Source organism: Urocampus carinirostris, chromosome 3 (genome assembly GCF_059441175.1).
Source record: "Urocampus carinirostris isolate Australia breed hairy pipefish chromosome 3, RoL_Ucar_1.0, whole genome shotgun sequence".
Taxonomy (NCBI): Eukaryota; Metazoa; Chordata; class Actinopteri; order Syngnathiformes; family Syngnathidae; genus Urocampus; species Urocampus carinirostris.
Genome location: NC_142351.1, coordinates 10259171 through 10275454, shown reverse-complemented (window position 1 = coordinate 10275454; position 16284 = coordinate 10259171). Strand labels below are relative to the sequence as shown.

Genomic DNA, 16284 nt, shown 5'->3' with positions numbered 1-16284 from the left:
ACAGCATTCAAATGTTGTGTGTTTGTGTGATATAACTATCCATCCATCCATCCATTATCTGCACTGCTCATCCTCAGTAGGGTCGCGGGGGTCCTGGAGCCCATCCCAGCTGTCTTCGGGCAGTGGACAGGGGACACCCTGAACTGGTTGCCAGACAGTCGCAGGGCACACAGGGACAGACAACTCACACCTAAGGACAATTTGAACCGGCCAATTAACCTGACATGCATGTTTTTGGAATGTGGGAGGAAACCGGAGTGCCCGGAGGAAACCCACGCAAGCACGGGGATGCATGTTTTTGGAATGTGGGAGGAAACCGGAGTGCCCGGAGGAAACCCACGCAAGCACGGGGATGCATGCACATGCAAACTCCACACAGGAGGTTCGATCTCATGACCTCAGAACTGTGCCTCACACGCACTAACCACTGCGCCGCCGTGCTGCCCATGATATAACTAATGCAGCAAAATCTCTCGTTTTTATCCATTTTTTTTACGCATGTATGATATTTATTTTGCAACGTAATCACGAAATATTTTTATCAATTTGAAACCGCGGAAAGAGGTGTGTGGGAGGAGATTGTCACCACTGTTGAACTGAAGTTTAAAGAACAGAAAGTTTCAGCCTTTTGTTAATTAAATTTTTCCGCTCAGATATTTATTTTCTTACATCTTTATTACTTGCTGTATTATTTTAGTTATTAATTACAGATTTCGTAATTGGTAATATCATTTGCAATCAATAGTAAGGGGAGCAATAAGCAGAGGTTGATAGGTATCGGATTGGGAGAGTGATACATAAGCACTTACTGTAAGCTTAAAATTAGAATAGAACACTTTTTTTGTTATTACACAGAGTGTCGATGAAATTCAAAGCCACCCCATAGAATGCACATATACATATAGTATTGAAAGTAACATTAAATTGAAAAAGTAAGATTAAATTTAAAAAGTTTCATAGAATTCAACAGCAATGCATTTACCAATTTGATGTATAGATAATAAAATTACATTACACAAGACAGAATACAATATAAACACCCAGTAGGCAGCAACAGAGATAGCAGCGATCGATGATAAATATTGGGTATTACTTACTGTAATTTTAAATGAATGTACACATAAAATTAAAGTAACATTATTTTTTATATCAGGTAGTTTGTATGCGCAAACTGGGCGATCTGTTCCTGGCAGTGAACAGTCACGAATGGTGAACGGTCTTTCGTAGTAGCATCAGGGACTGCTCGTGAATTGGATTCTCCTTCTTATATTATAGAAGATTTTTCAAATAAAACTAATGTACTGACATTCTTGTGTTTAGAGGTGCTCTTCTAAAGAGGTACCACTGTATCTGGGTTATGGGATGGGCGCAATCATACGGAACCGGTACTCTGGAAAAAAAGGCATCACAATCTTCCAGTGTTTTGAGATTAGCATTACGTTAAAGTCCCTATCCATGATAGTTGACACTTATCAATGGTTGACTGTGTTCATAGGATGCTGGTAGCCAGCAAATTGGTTTCCTGTTGGGCAGCTGTGGCGTCAGTCTGGCACTGACCAGTGAAGTGTGTCTCAAGGGTCTCCCGAAGACACCAAACGGCGAGATCATCCAATTCAAAGGTCAGGCAGCAAAGGCGCTCACTAACTAATTGCGATTTTTCAGACCAGTATTCTCATTTTGATTTTCGATCTTAAAACAAAAGTACATTTTCTGTGCCAGTTTTGTGTACCCTACTGTCATCCTCAGGTCAAAATGAACCACCACTGTGTTGGCGCCTAGCAGCTCGCATAGAAATGGTGCAGACCAGATAAAAATCTCACCTGTGATACATTTCTTTGTAAATACTTAAGAAAACAGTGAACATACAAATATGCATAAAAAACACTGCGCTGACGTCTTGAAACATTTCTGAAGAGAAATTACTCCAGGTTTTTCTAAACATTATTCTTATAATACCGAACGGGCGCAAACTGGAGGTTTTACGGTATGTATTTTATTCATTATTATCTCAACTTTTTCACCCACAAATAACGTCTCCAGTTTAAACATTAGAGTAAGTTATCTATCAAAAACACCAAACTTCTCTCTTCAAATCATCAGCGTCAGTCTCAGGTGGCTGGAGTTTCCTTTAATCAACAAGGAACAATGACAAGAGAATGCAATTACTCTGAAACTTCCAGTGACAAAAACACAGCTACTCATCTGTGTGACGCAGCCCCCATACTGTTTTTTTTTGCGCAGTGGTATATATGTGCTCGTCTGTGAAATTTTGAATGGTCACATGATCCGAAAACATGTAATCTAGGCAATTTAAGGTGGGACGTCGCATATGAAAATGGCACTCTCAACCAAATTTCCAAATCTGTGCATGCAGCTTTTTAATCAGGTGCGCTCTGTAGTCTTAAATTTACTGTAAATGTTGAGTTTTCCTTGATCCTTATTTTGGCTGCCCCAGGTTGGCCAAAAATGAAATGGGTAGTGACAGACACCAAGTATCTGACCAAACCTTCCAAAGACTGGCAGCCTCATATTCCCACCGCCAACACTGACACTGCCTACATTGAGGTAAACAATAAATATATTTTTCTTATCTTGTAGCTCATGAAATCTTAGGAATGTGATATTGTCAAAAAGTACTAGTGGTTATGTGTCTTTCTTCTGATTACAGTACAAAGCCAGTAAGGAGGGGACCGTGATGGGTGTGGCTGTGTCCAAGATCTCCATGTTAACTCACTGTCAGGCGCTGACACAGGCCTGCAACTACTGCGAAGGTTTGTGATAGAATCTTAATTAGGGACAAGATTGTATTTAGTTCCTATTGTTGGAAGTATTTGTGATACTGCTGTTGCTAATACTACAAGTACAGTGGTACCTCTACTTACAAATCAATTTGTTCTGGGAGTAGTTTCGTGACCTGAAAAGTTAGTAAGTAGAGACATTTTGAATGTTAATGCGCTCATCTGTTCCAAGCCCCCGAAAGTACAGTATGATTTTTTTTTAATTATTTAGAAAAGAGCATCAGAACATGAAACATGTTCAAATTAGATTTCAATAAAAATAAAAGAGAGGCACATAATGTAAAACAACAAAGAATTGAGTGCTTGAGTTTGGGGGCACAAACTGATGGCCAGATGTTGTCCTCAGGATCTTCTGGTAAAATTTAGAATTCATTATTCTGTCAATCACAGTAAGTTGTCCTTGTCCTGAGACAGCAAAGCAGCCCCAGACCTTCACACCACCACCACCATGCTTTACTGTCGGTATCCTGTTCTAATGTAAAATATTGTGCCATTTTTGCGCCAGATGTAGCTGGCTGCACACCTTCCAAAAAGTTCAATTGTGGACACATCAGTCCACAAAATGTTTCTCCATAAGTGTTGATGATAATTATTTTTTTTGCAAATGTGAGAGGACTTTTTGTGTTCTTTGGTGACAGCAGTGGTTCTCGCCTGGGAACTTTCCAATGGATGCCACTTTTAGCCAATATCTTTCTTATAGTGGAGTCACGAACACTGACCTTATCTGGGCTGCTTTGCTGCCTCAGTGACCAGGACAACTTGCTGTGGTCAAATTAATAATTCATTCCTGAAGGAGAACATTCGGTTATCAATTTGTGCTCTTAAAGTCGAGTGTACTTAGGTCATGCTGCAAGACAACAATCCCAAACACACAAGTCCACCTCTGAATGGTTCAAAAAAACAAAATGAAGGATCTAGAGTGGCCAAGTCAAAGTGCTGATTTAAAGCTGATTGAGATCCTGTGGTGTGACCTTAAACGGGGGCAGTTCATGCTAATTAATCCACCATTATGGCAGACTTTGCAAAGAGTGGGTCAAAATTTTTCCACAGCATTGTGAAAGCCTCATTACCAATTTCTGTTATCGCTGGCAAAGGTGGCCCAACTTGCTATAAGTTTCAGGCGGCAATTACCTTTTCACATAGGGCAGGTTTGGTTTTCATTTTTTTGTGCCTTAATAAATTGAATCAACATTTCACAATGACATCTTCTATTTGTTTGGGTTGTCTCTGCGTGATAAATATGCAAAAAACACAAAATCAGGAAGGTGGCAAATATATTTTCTTATGAATCTACTTTTAACATTCATTGCATGTATATGACATCGCTGTTTTCCATCTGCCATCAGTATGTATCTGTATTAACTCATCTTCATTCATGCAATGTTTGCGTTGCGTCGTCTGCTACCTGCCACGTGAACTCCTTTTTCCACGATGCTTTGAATGTACGTTTACGTTTTGTAGCGTCATCAATTTTATTAGCTTCTTTTGAACATTTCTTTTGGGGCTGAGGTTTTGGCTTAATTCCTAATCACTTATCCATTTTTCTTGTGTTCTTTCTGCGTCTTCTTTGGAAAATGATATGTAACTGCACAACCTTATAAGGCTCGGGAAAGTCCGGAAGCATGAAGATATTTGACACAGGCTTTTGGCTGCAGAGTATACAAATTGCCAAACGAACCGAAATTTTCAAACCGAACATTTATAAATTGGAATAAAGTAAACGTTTGTAACAAGCTACCATTCCGTCCCATTTTTTTTTCCCTTGAAAAAGTTGTTGGCCGCCTGGGCAAAGACGTTTTGTAAGTTGTACACCCGACGTAAAAAATGCACGCCCCTGGCGTCCGGGCAGACGTCATTTGAGACACTCCACTATACTGTATATGTATCTCAAATTCACCAATGTTTTTTCATTTTTATTTCAGGTGAGACTCTGGTGAATGTGTTGGACTGCAAAAAGGATATGGGTTTGTGGCACGGTGTTTTAACGGTAAGAAAAGTCCATTTAAAACAAAGTTTCCAAAAGTCAATACACTGGCAAGGAATTTTAATATTGGTGATGTGCATGCGGTCTTTCCAGAGTGTCATGAATCGAATTCACACCATCACTGTGCCATATTCAGTCATGAAAGCCTGTCCAATGTCTTGGGTGCAAAGGGTGCACATTCACAAAGGTTTGCCTTTGCCTTCATCACCCCTACCATGATTATTTTTTGTGCCCTATTGTTAGTTAGTATTTATCATGTATCCGGTCATTTGACAGTGCGCGTAGCCTTGGTTAAGTGCCGTGACCTTCACTGGGCAATGATGGCGCACAAAGATCAAAAGGACACCAACCTGTCCTCCATCCGGATGCTCATCGTAGCAGACGGGTCAAACCCATGTGAGTCGCTTTTCTTTTGTTCATCTTTTGTAGCAGTTTCTTGAATGATGACCTTTAATTGGTGTCATTAGGGTCCGTGTCATCATGCGATGCCTTCCTGAATGTGTTCCAATCGCACGGTCTTAAGCCTGAAGTCATATGTCCATGTGCCACTTCACCCGAGGCCTTGACGGTAGCCATTCGTAGGTATGACAGGGTTCACATCTTTCCTTGTGGCTGCACACTTTCCTGACTAACCCATTCTTGAAAAATATTTGGCAAACCTTTAATCCTCATATTAAGATGATGATTCTTGCCATTGTAACTATATTTAGTTGTTGAAAGGGTTTACAGCGTATAATTTCAGATGAAATCGCACCTGTTAGAACTGATTATAGATACAGTTAAGAACAGGCTTCCTTGACTTTATCTGGTATTCGAAGTAGGACTGCAACTTAGGACTACTTTAATAGTCGACTCGTTGACGAATATTTAAACAATTAGTTGAATAATCGGGATTTAGCATGAAGTTTATTGATTTATGTGCTGTATGATAATAAACACAAAGAATGGGTACAATGAAAAATAAATCATTTATTGAATATACTGCAGATTTATACAAAAATTAAATAAAAATGCAAATTAAGCACTGTGCTTGGTCAGTAAACCTATTTCCATGTCAAGTCAAATTTATTCATATTGCCCTTAATCACAAAAATGTCTCAAAGGACTGCACAGGATTACAGTGACACAATTACCTGATCTTAAACCAACATGCGGGCAAGGAACAACTCAAAACCTCACACGATGTTTTCTTGGATTTCTTCGGCTGCAGACCCGGCGCACGAGGAGCTCCTCTGCCAGCCAGGGCCATTCTCTCCATGGGTGGACTGAGCCACAGTGTGATCAGAGTGAACACAGAGGACAAGAATTCAGCTCTTACTGTTCAAGATGTCGGCCACATTATGCCTGGAGGTCCGTTGCTGTCTGCGGCCATATGCTCTAACTTCAGCATATCCAAAACATTGACACGTGTGACTTGATGTCTGTTTCAGCTTTGATGTGCATCGTGAAACCGGATGGCTCTCCTCAAATGTGCAAAACAGACGAGATAGGAGAGATTGCGATCAGCTCCCGAGCAGGGGGTACCATGTACTACGGTCTTCCTGGTGTCACCAAGAACACTTTTGAGGTTTGTGAAATTCCGTGATTGGAGCTTGAAAATCAATACATTGTTCGTCCTTTAAAAATACTTTTGAAACCTATTTATTTTTAGACATAGACTATTTTGAACTAAAATGCTTATACCTCTATACGTGGAACTTGTTTTTCAGAAGATAGGGCACAAAAAAATAAGTTTAAATATTTTAAGAAAAATTCGAAGAACAATACATAAGATCGGCTGCTATGGGCACATCTTTTGAGTTAAGTTCTGTCCCTTAACACTTTAACATTCCCACAGCCCAGGGCTAGAGGGAGATGGCCTCCTTTAGCGCCAAAAATCTTCAGGCAGCAATAACTGATAATGATTAACACATTAGTATGAAATGACATTCTGAACATAACGTTGCGTAATTATTTACTGTGTACTCAAATTAGACCCCAAAATCAAAGTGCGCAACGCCATTCGTGATTCATTTTCACGCACCATTGTTACACGCAAGTGTGCACAATCATTGATTGACTTCTGGAAAGAGAAGTCAGACGTTTACCCCTCTTTTAAAATCCAAACAACTGACCAAAGTAAAATACACAGTGGCAAAGGTTTTAGTGATGCAACTAGGGAAAAACTAATAAGAGATCATGAATAGATGGCCAGAATACTGCTCCAACCTGACACAGGGAGACTATGAGGTTCTTAAGAATTCCAGCCCAAGGGAAAGTGACGACTTCCCTATTCTCACAGAAGAAGTAGAGGCAGCAATTAACTCGCTGAAGAATGGAAAGCCTCCAGGAATTAACAACACTACATTAGAACTCATACAAAATGGTGGTGAGCTAACCATAGACATCTTGTCAATGATATGCCATCTTCATGGACAACATTGCTAGTAATTGTGCTACCAAAGAAAGGAAACCTTCAACTATGCTAAAAGTGTAGAACCAATGAGTCTCTCATCCATGCAAGTAAAGCTATGTTAAAGGTCCTACTAAACAGACTGAAACCACGGGCTGAAACCATCCTAGCCGAAGAGCAGGCAGGTTTAAGGGAGATAAGGAGCACCACAGAACATATTTTTAATCTGCGCATCCTATGTCAGAAATTTCAACAACACAAGAGAAACCTCTATCAGGTTTTTTTTAAATTTCAATAAGGCTTTTGACAGTATCGCAAGCCGCTTTATGGGCCACCATACGAAAGTACAACATGGGCAAGAAACTAGTTCAGACCATTGAACAACTGTATGCCAATGCCAACAGTGAGTTGCTGATCAATGGTACCAATAGATCGTGGTTTCAAACCACATTCTGGGTGAGACAAGGTTAAATTCTCTCTCCGGATGTATTCAACATTTTCCTCTTCAGAATCATGTCCAAAGCTCTGGAGCAAAATGAAGGGAAAGTCAGTATTGGGGAACACAACATCACTCACCTCCGTATTGCTGATGGTATTGCCAAATTAGCAGGAGACCAACACAAACTCTGATATCTGTTTAAACGCCTGGACAAAGCATCAAGCCAGTATGGGATCAAAATCAGCACGTAACGACCAAGAATCCCCAAGGTTTCACCACAAACATCACCATCAACCACAGAGAGCTAGAACCTATCGCCAAATTTAAAAATACTTGGAGCTATCATATCGGAGGTCAGAACTACCCTTGTAAAATAATGCATGAATTCACGGCATCATTGCATAAGCCGCAGGGATGAAAGCTTGTGACAAAAGTCACAGATTATAGTCAGGAATTTTTGGTATTTCTGTGCGTTCCAACTCAGATTACTCAATGTTGGTATCACTTGCCGTGTTTGTTTTCATTTGGGACCAAACTTCAGAGTGTTACCATTCAAAAGAGACTGTAATTGTCCATATTCTCCAAATGATTAAAGAACAGCATTCAATTTATTTTGGGTATGCCTTGGATCAAGATTATACAGGAACGTTAAGATGTTTTAGCTTAGTACTAATCCAAATTCTTCACTAGGTGATCCCTGTCAACCAGTCTGGGGCACCTTTAGGAGAAGTTCCCTTCACCCGAACTGGTCTGCTTGGATTCGTAGGCCCAGTAAGTTCCATGCTCAAACAAAATAAAGAGCCGAGAATTGATATGAACGATGCAAAATTAGTCTTGTACTTATTTTTCCTACAGGGCAGCCTTGTATTTGTTGTCGGCAAGATTGAAGGCTTGCTGATGGTGAGCCGGCGCCGCCACAATGCTGACGACCTGGTGGCTACAGCACTCGCTGTAGAACCCGTCAAAACAGTATACAGGGGCAGGTGGGACAATGCCTGCTTGGTATTGATCTATGTTTTGTGCCTAATAACGTATGTGTATCTTTATCCTTTCCTCTAGAATCGCTGTGTTTTCAATCACTGTTTTTTATGATGAGAGGATTGTCATTGTAGCAGAGCAGCGGCCAGATGCCAGTGAGGAGGATAGCTTCCAGTGGATGAGTCGAGTTTTGCAGGTATGTAAAGCAGTGTCTGAAACTCGTGACAAAAAGTTACCGGACACCAGGGCAGACAACTCCCCATTTTTTACAACTTGAAACGCAATAAGACGACTAATCGCAAAAAAACATTGTTGCGAAGTATTAAGGATTGATAATCAGAATATGTAACGGAACAACACTTTCAAACTAAGTTTATTATAAATCTACTTATAACATTCATTGCATGTGTATGACATTGCTGATTTCCATCAGCCATCATACGTACCTGTATTTACTCATCTTCATTCATGCAATGTTTGCGTTGCGTCGTCTGCTACAAGCCACGTGAACTCCTCTTTCCACGATGCTTTTAATGTACGTTTACGTTTTGTAGCGTCATCAATTTTATTAGCTTCTTTTGAATCTTTGTTCTGGGGCTAAGGTTTTGGCTTGATTCCTAACCACTTATCCGTTTTTCTTGTGTTCTCTGTGCGTCCACCTTGGAAAACGATATGCAAATGCACGACCTTATAACGCTCGGGAAAGTCCGGAAGCACGAAGTTATTTGATGCAGGCTTCTCATTGGCTGCAGAGTATGCAAATTGCCAAACGAACCCAAATTCCGAAATGTCCAAACCGAACAAAGATTTCGAAATCGGAATAAAGCAAATGTTTAATGTGAAAAAAAATCTTTTGGTTTTATGTATTTCATTTCTTATTTTTTCTTGAAAAAGTTGTCGGCCCCCTGGGCGGAGACGTTTTGTAAGTTGTATGCCCGACGTAAAAGATGGACGCCCGGGCAACGTCCGGTCAGACGTTATTTCAAACACTGATGTAAAGGTGTCTTTGACAGCGGAACTACTTCAGATGTTGGTTGATCCAACAACAATTAATAGCGACGACAGGACTCATTAAAGGACTCCAGTGTTTCTAATTGAGGATCGATTCTCATAGCATCATTGCCCCTTTCTGTCCGCGTGCATGCATTTTTGCTCATATTTAGATATATTTTGTTGAGGAATGGCTTTTTTTCCTCAGCATGTTCATTGGTTCCGGATACAGAAATGGCAGGTGTTCAAAAAAAGGCTGAAAACAGATGAACAGTTCCTTTGAAGATTTTGTTTACAGAATACATTCTGGGCATAAATGAGCTAGCAGACAATGAGTGTAGCAATTCAGATGTGCAAAAATTAAAGTGTGATTCTGTCATTCTTATATAAAAAGGCAGTTCATAAGATTATTGAAAATATTTTAAAAGTCAAACGAACATCTAGTTGAATGGAACACTACTCTACTGATGACTGCCCCATCATCTTTGGGAAATCTTATTCAAGCAGCTCAACCCATATATGAAAGCTGGACTTAATGTGATCTCCTCAGGAATGTTCTTGTTAAGATATCTCATGAACTGATGTTTCGGGTGTTTTATTGTGTATTCCACTCAAAGAGGTAAGGTGATATTATGAAACACAACTGGAATTAAATACATGAAGAAAATATATAATCCTGACTAAATATGGACAGTGACACACTTTAAATTAATGACATTTTGGCAAAATGTAACGAATTTTCAGAATTTGTGGAAAAGAATTACCCAGAAAATGTGTTGACAGGTCAGGATATCGCTCATTATGATGACACCTCCTTCTTACGGATTGTCAAAAGCTTGCAAAAGTCGACATAATTGGATCAGAAATCACTGCTTAGGACCAGTAAACAAAGAAGCCTGCCAAAAGTTTTTTTTTTTTTTTTTTTTTTAATCATTTCTTTTATTCTTTGTTTTTTTACATGATGTGTCACTCATTTTACATTTATTGTGCAGTAATCTAATTTTAATATGTGTTTGTTTCAGGTTCTGATTTTCTTTTATAATTTAAAAAAAACATCATACATTTGCAGGGCTTGAAATGGATTAGCACATTTACATTCAGAAGGCGTCTCTACTTTCTAATGTTTAAGTTTTTCTGTACTCTAAAATAAGACAAAAAAACGTAACTTTGTTTTGGTATTCGGGGACTCTGCTTCCATAAATGTATCAATATGTTATGGCACTGAATGAATAATTACACCTTAAATGCATAATTCATCAGTATGCCGCATTTGCAAACTCCTGTATTATTAAAACATATGTGGGTTGACTTACCATTACTCTGATTTGTTTATTTCCTCTGTTAATTTCCTTCTGCCTGCAGGCCATTGACAGCATCCACCAGGTGGGGCTATACTGCCTGGCACTTGTCCCTGCCAACACCCTCCCAAAGACGCCCCTCGGCGGCATACATATTTGCGAAACCAAGCAGAATTTCCTTGAGGGAAACCTGCACCCTTGCAACATTCTCATGTGTCCACACACCTGCGTCACCAACATGCCCAAACCACGGCAGAAACAGCCTGGTGAGTTTTCTTCAGTGACACTAGTAATCAATGAAACAGTTTTTTTTTACTTTGCCATCTGCTCTGTGTAGTGGATGTTGGACCAGCGTCCATGCTGGTGGGGAATCTAGTGGCAGGAAAACGTATTGCCCAGGCTACTGGCAGAGAATTGTGTATGGCCGAAGAACAGGATTTGATACGGAAGGTACCACAAAGCACACTACATGGAACATATTCAAATGTGTTACACAATTTTTGATACTAAAATAACATCACTAGACCTTGCGTGTACACCTAAAGTTCTAGGGGGAAATACAAAAGTTGTACATTGTAAGGGTAAGAAGGGAAAGCTTTGCAAAGCGATGTTTTGTTTGCAAACAGACTTTGAAATCGGAGGGTTGGTTCACTGGAAATAGTTAAACAACATGCAAAGTCCTATAGTGTTTTTTAGTATTTGTGTAGCAGTCATATTTAAAGTCGGGGTACATCGTTTGATTTGTCCTTAAGAAGTGTAAAGTAGAATATTTTATCTGTTTTAACAATGCCAAACTGAGTTCAAAGAGCCTTTTATCTTACTTTTATCACAGGACTAGCAACACATTAGGATGGCAAAAATGGGAGGAGGTAGGCGGGTTGGAGAGTGATTTTGTGCTTGCGGTTTTCCGTAAGTTTAGCATGAATATAGTAAAAGTAAGAAAATGACTGTTTCCAATACAGTCCAAAATGTTTATTCAAGCGGGTCTAAGAAATGCATGTACTTGCACGCACCACACAAGCAGCTTGACAGAGGCTTCATTGATGATTTAGGCCAGGAGATGGCGTCAGCAAGTCGAAAATTTTTAAAAAACCAGACGGTACCTTTAAGTGTTTTTGCACCCCATTTTGGATAAAGAAATATGATTATGCCAATGTTGTAACTTATTGTGGTGGGTAATAATTTATAGAAAAATACATTTTCCGATTTGCCTTTTTTGTTACTATTTTATAACAAAAGACAAGTGGGATAATATCTGTCAATGTTATGAAAGTGTCCTTCAAAGCGGCGCTGCCACGAGCGGCTGCCTTTTCCAGCAGCTGCCCTGTTGTTTTATTGTTTGCTCCTATCTTCGGTGTTTTTTCTTCCCGTTTTGACAACTACACTATGGATTACTTCTATCCTATGGACATGGGTTTTAACGCACAAGAAATGCGTGCCCTTAAGAATTCTCGTGCCGGCGTGATGAAGGGGCCCATCGTGGAGGGAAAGCCGGAGCTAGCGAAGCGGCTAGCGGCGTTATAAGTCTTCGGTACCATCCGTAATCATGGTAAATGCGAACTCACGACCAAATAAGATCATCGAGTGCTTTTGGAAAACATCGAAGCGCACAGGGAGCGCAGTTGCTGTGTTTTGCGGAAACGTGGCTCACGTTTAGCATTCCGGACGCTAACGTGTAGCCACCCGGAGCTACCCGGAGCAATCCGGCTTCAACGCCGCTAAACAGAGACACGAAAGCCGGGGGGAATCGGAGAGAAGGCGGACGGACTTGCTAACACGAGGTGGTGTATCCCTGGATTTTCGCAAAGAAAAGTTCTCCATCTGCCGCAGGGATGTCGAATTTTTGGACTGGCGCGACGTCATCCACTTCGCTACAAGCACCCCTCGGGCATCATGTTCATCTGTTAATAAACAACAGGGTAGACTGCTGGAAGTGTGAATTTCCCTACGGGGATGAATAAAGTATCTATCTATCTTAAACATCGTAAAATTTGGACAATAAGGCGCACTTGATTATGAGCCACACCCAGTACATTTTTAAAGGAAAACCATTTTTTTCATGCATAAGTTGCACCTGACGGAGCCGCAATTGCCCACATTGAAACGAGATGTTTACAAAGAAAGACGGTACACAGGTTTTCAATAATATACGGTTCCTTAACCCTTTAACATTCCGACGGCCCGCCAGTGGACCACCGGACTTTTCATTAAAAAAAAAATACGTGTCGGTACGATGTCACCAGTCACTGAAATATGTCATGCCACATATAATTGGAAAGCCTAAACCCTTGAGATTCATGATATGATGACCATTATTAAATATACTCATGAAACATCACAATCAGTCTGAAACAAGATACCTGAGAACTATAAAGCCAGCGTAACTTACCAGTACATCCCCTGGCTGGCTTCAACTTCTTTGAATGTCCGCGGAAATAGCTTCATTACGTCAGGGACAATCCATAGAATCCAACCAGGTAAAATATTGACTCCAAAACACACAATAATCCCGACAGATAAAAAGAAATCCGCATAAAAGCATGTCTTATTCGTTGGACGTTTTTTCTTGTAATCCTTTCGTTTTGCCGCATTATTTCCATTAACAAATAAACTGTAAAATCATTCCCAATATGGTTGTTAGCCCTCCCCTTTCGATTGACACCTTTTCCATGTTGAGGGTTTGTACATGCTCGTTTTATTCTTACACAATGTGCGAAGTTACATTAAACTTTTGTCTTCCTCGATACATATATTCCACATGTCCCACTCTTACCTTTACTGCTTGGGTGCCCCTGGCGGTTCTCGGATAAAAATGTATAAATTAGCAGCATTTTTGCATAAGCTGCAAGGTTGAAAGCCTGGGAGAAAAGTTGCGGCCTGTAGTCCGAATTTTACAGTACTTATTGCGCCATTGGCTCTGTTACTGCTGAGTATTCAAATACTTCAACGCAGAATTGTGCCAATTACATTTATTTTTGGTTTATTTAGTAATATGGAGCCCGTCATTTTTCTCTACACATATAAAAGGCTTATTCATAGCCCAACTGCAACTAAGGGACTCCCCGCCCCCTCCTCGCTTTGTGCTCTTCCCTCATGATCAAAATTCTAATTTGGGTCAACCGTACACTGGACATCGCCTTCAAAAAGTTAAATAGGTCTGAAAAGAAAAAAACGATACGAGTGCTACATCTTTAAACATACATTTAGATTAGTGGTCTGATGGTTCCAATGTGGTAATTGAGTTCAATATATTGACATAAATGTGAAATGTGTGCTGCTATGTAGATGTTGGCTGTGAACAGTGCACATATTTTCTTCAACTTGTTCCAAGGAGCCGTGGCCATTTTGCTAACCCAACGTATTTGGCTGGTTAGCAGGTGCAGATGGTCCCAGTATGCCCTGGCAAAAAGACCTCTGCAAACCAATACACTACTGTTGAGTGCTTGAGCTTCTGAGTGCACATTCACAAACTGCATATTTTCACTGTGATGTTTTAAAGGGATTGCTCCCATTGTATGCGTCTGTGTTTTTAAATTGACCTTCATTTATCTGTTTTACAATTTCAGCACCATTTCTTATCTGATGCACTCCAATCAAGAGCCCAGACCGACCCAGACCATGTTCTCTATGTTCTGCTAAATGCCAAGGTATGCAACCACCCCAATCACCTGTTTACTGAAAATGGATGAATGGATACCTTGATTGACAGTGTTGGACAAGTAGTACAATAGTGGGTAACAGCAGTGTCTGAAACAGCCCAGCCATATAGTTGCCTGCCCCATTTTTCACATCTTGAAACACAATAAGACGTCTCATCGCAAAAAACTCATTGCAAAGTATTGAGGATTGATAATCAGAATATATAACAGAACAACACTTTAAAATTAAGTTTATTATAAATCTACTTATAACATTCACTGCATGAATATGACATCGCTGTTTTCCATCTGCTATCAGTATGTACCTGTATTTACTCATCTTCATTCATGCAACGTTTGCGTTGCGTCATCTGCTACAAGCCACGTGAACACCTTTTTCCACGATGCTCTTAATGTACGTTTACGTTTTGTAGCGTCATACATTTTGTTAGCTTCTTTTGAATGTTTCTTCTGGGGCTGAGGTTTTGGCTTGATTACCACTTATCCATTTTTCTTGTGTTCTCCGTCTACTTTGGAAAATGATAGGCAAATGCACGACATAACGCTCGGGAAAGTCAGGAAGCACGAAGTTATTCGATGCAGGCTTTTGATTGGCTGCCGAGTATGCAAATTGCCAAACAAACCGAAATTCCGAAATTTCCAATTTTTATCGGAATAAAGCAAACGTTTGATTTAAAAAAAATAATAATAATAATAGAGTAATTGGAAATTTGGCTCGAAAATCCTTAAGAGTGCTTGAATGTTGCCATGAAAAAGGGGTATGAACCCTGGCAACGGACCCCATACATTCCATAGACTTCATGCATGTACAATCTCAATGTTTTTTATTTGTTGCGGCTTAAGTCTATGTTCGACCACTGGATCGCATCTGTAGTCAGTGTAATAGGTGCATGACACTGATGTCCCACGACTATTGGTAAACTATGTATGATGTAGTTTCCAGATGGTGGTTGATTGTACTTCCTCTGTTCTCTCTACAGGGGGTGGCGGTGTACACGGCCACCTGTGCTCAGTTGCATAAGCGAGCGGAGAAAATCACAGCTACCCTCCTAGAGCGAGGAGGCCTCAACACTGGTGACAACGTGGTGCTGCTTTATCCTCCAGGTGAATATGTTTCGGAGTATAAGATGCAATAATTTTTATTAGTTTAGCCATGGCTTGCACGAGAATTGGTCCACCGATCTTACCCTTGCTCAGGCTACGCACTGTGGTTGGGTGATAGTTATTCGAGTCACTGGCCTGGGTTGCTAGAATGAACGTACAGCACGGTAGCCTAGATGGTAGGGCGCCTGCTCCGAGAAAAATCCTTAAGAGTGCTTATTAGTGCCAGATGGCACTATAACATTGACATTGATTTTTAAACAATCCGTAGTAAAGGCTTTTTTAAAATGCATTAGGAGAAAACAATGAATCTCATCTCAATATTCTAATTTTCAAAGGACAGTGCAGTTTATATGTATTGTCACCTAATGACTCCCAACACAGCAGTTGGGTCTAAAATGGCGGCGCTCTGTTTGGCTGCGGCTGCATCGGCTCGCTACAGTTTAACTGTAAGGTGCGGGTCAGATGTATCGACATTTCGTTCTGTATACACGTGTACTAGAATGACAATAAAGTAGATCTGAATCTGAAAGGTGTATCGACATTTTATAGCTAACGTATAGCCACCCGAAGCAACCCGTACCGGAGCTATCCGGAGCTATCCGGCTTCAGCGCCGCTATACAGAGACACGAAAGCCTGCGGGA

General features: G+C 40.4%; 1 protein-coding gene across 1 annotated transcript in view; it reads left to right on the top strand.

Moving 5' to 3' along the window:
• dip2ba (DIP2 acetate--CoA ligase B (putative)a) overlaps window positions 1-16284 on the top strand; it is a 65895-nt gene that overhangs the window by 27505 nt on the left and 22106 nt on the right. The window contains exons 11-26 of the mRNA XM_088330606.1: window positions 1496-1619; window positions 2456-2565; window positions 2669-2771; window positions 4721-4785; window positions 4876-4969; window positions 5059-5178; window positions 5250-5364; window positions 5993-6132; window positions 6213-6349; window positions 8304-8384; window positions 8469-8596; window positions 8673-8787; window positions 10944-11145; window positions 11217-11329; window positions 14446-14526; window positions 15519-15642. Of these exons, the coding sequence (XP_088186732.1) occupies window positions 1496-1619; window positions 2456-2565; window positions 2669-2771; window positions 4721-4785; window positions 4876-4969; window positions 5059-5178; window positions 5250-5364; window positions 5993-6132; window positions 6213-6349; window positions 8304-8384; window positions 8469-8596; window positions 8673-8787; window positions 10944-11145; window positions 11217-11329; window positions 14446-14526; window positions 15519-15642 (1852 nt within the window). The remainder of the gene's footprint in view (window positions 1-1495; window positions 1620-2455; window positions 2566-2668; window positions 2772-4720; window positions 4786-4875; window positions 4970-5058; window positions 5179-5249; window positions 5365-5992; window positions 6133-6212; window positions 6350-8303; window positions 8385-8468; window positions 8597-8672; window positions 8788-10943; window positions 11146-11216; window positions 11330-14445; window positions 14527-15518; window positions 15643-16284) is intronic.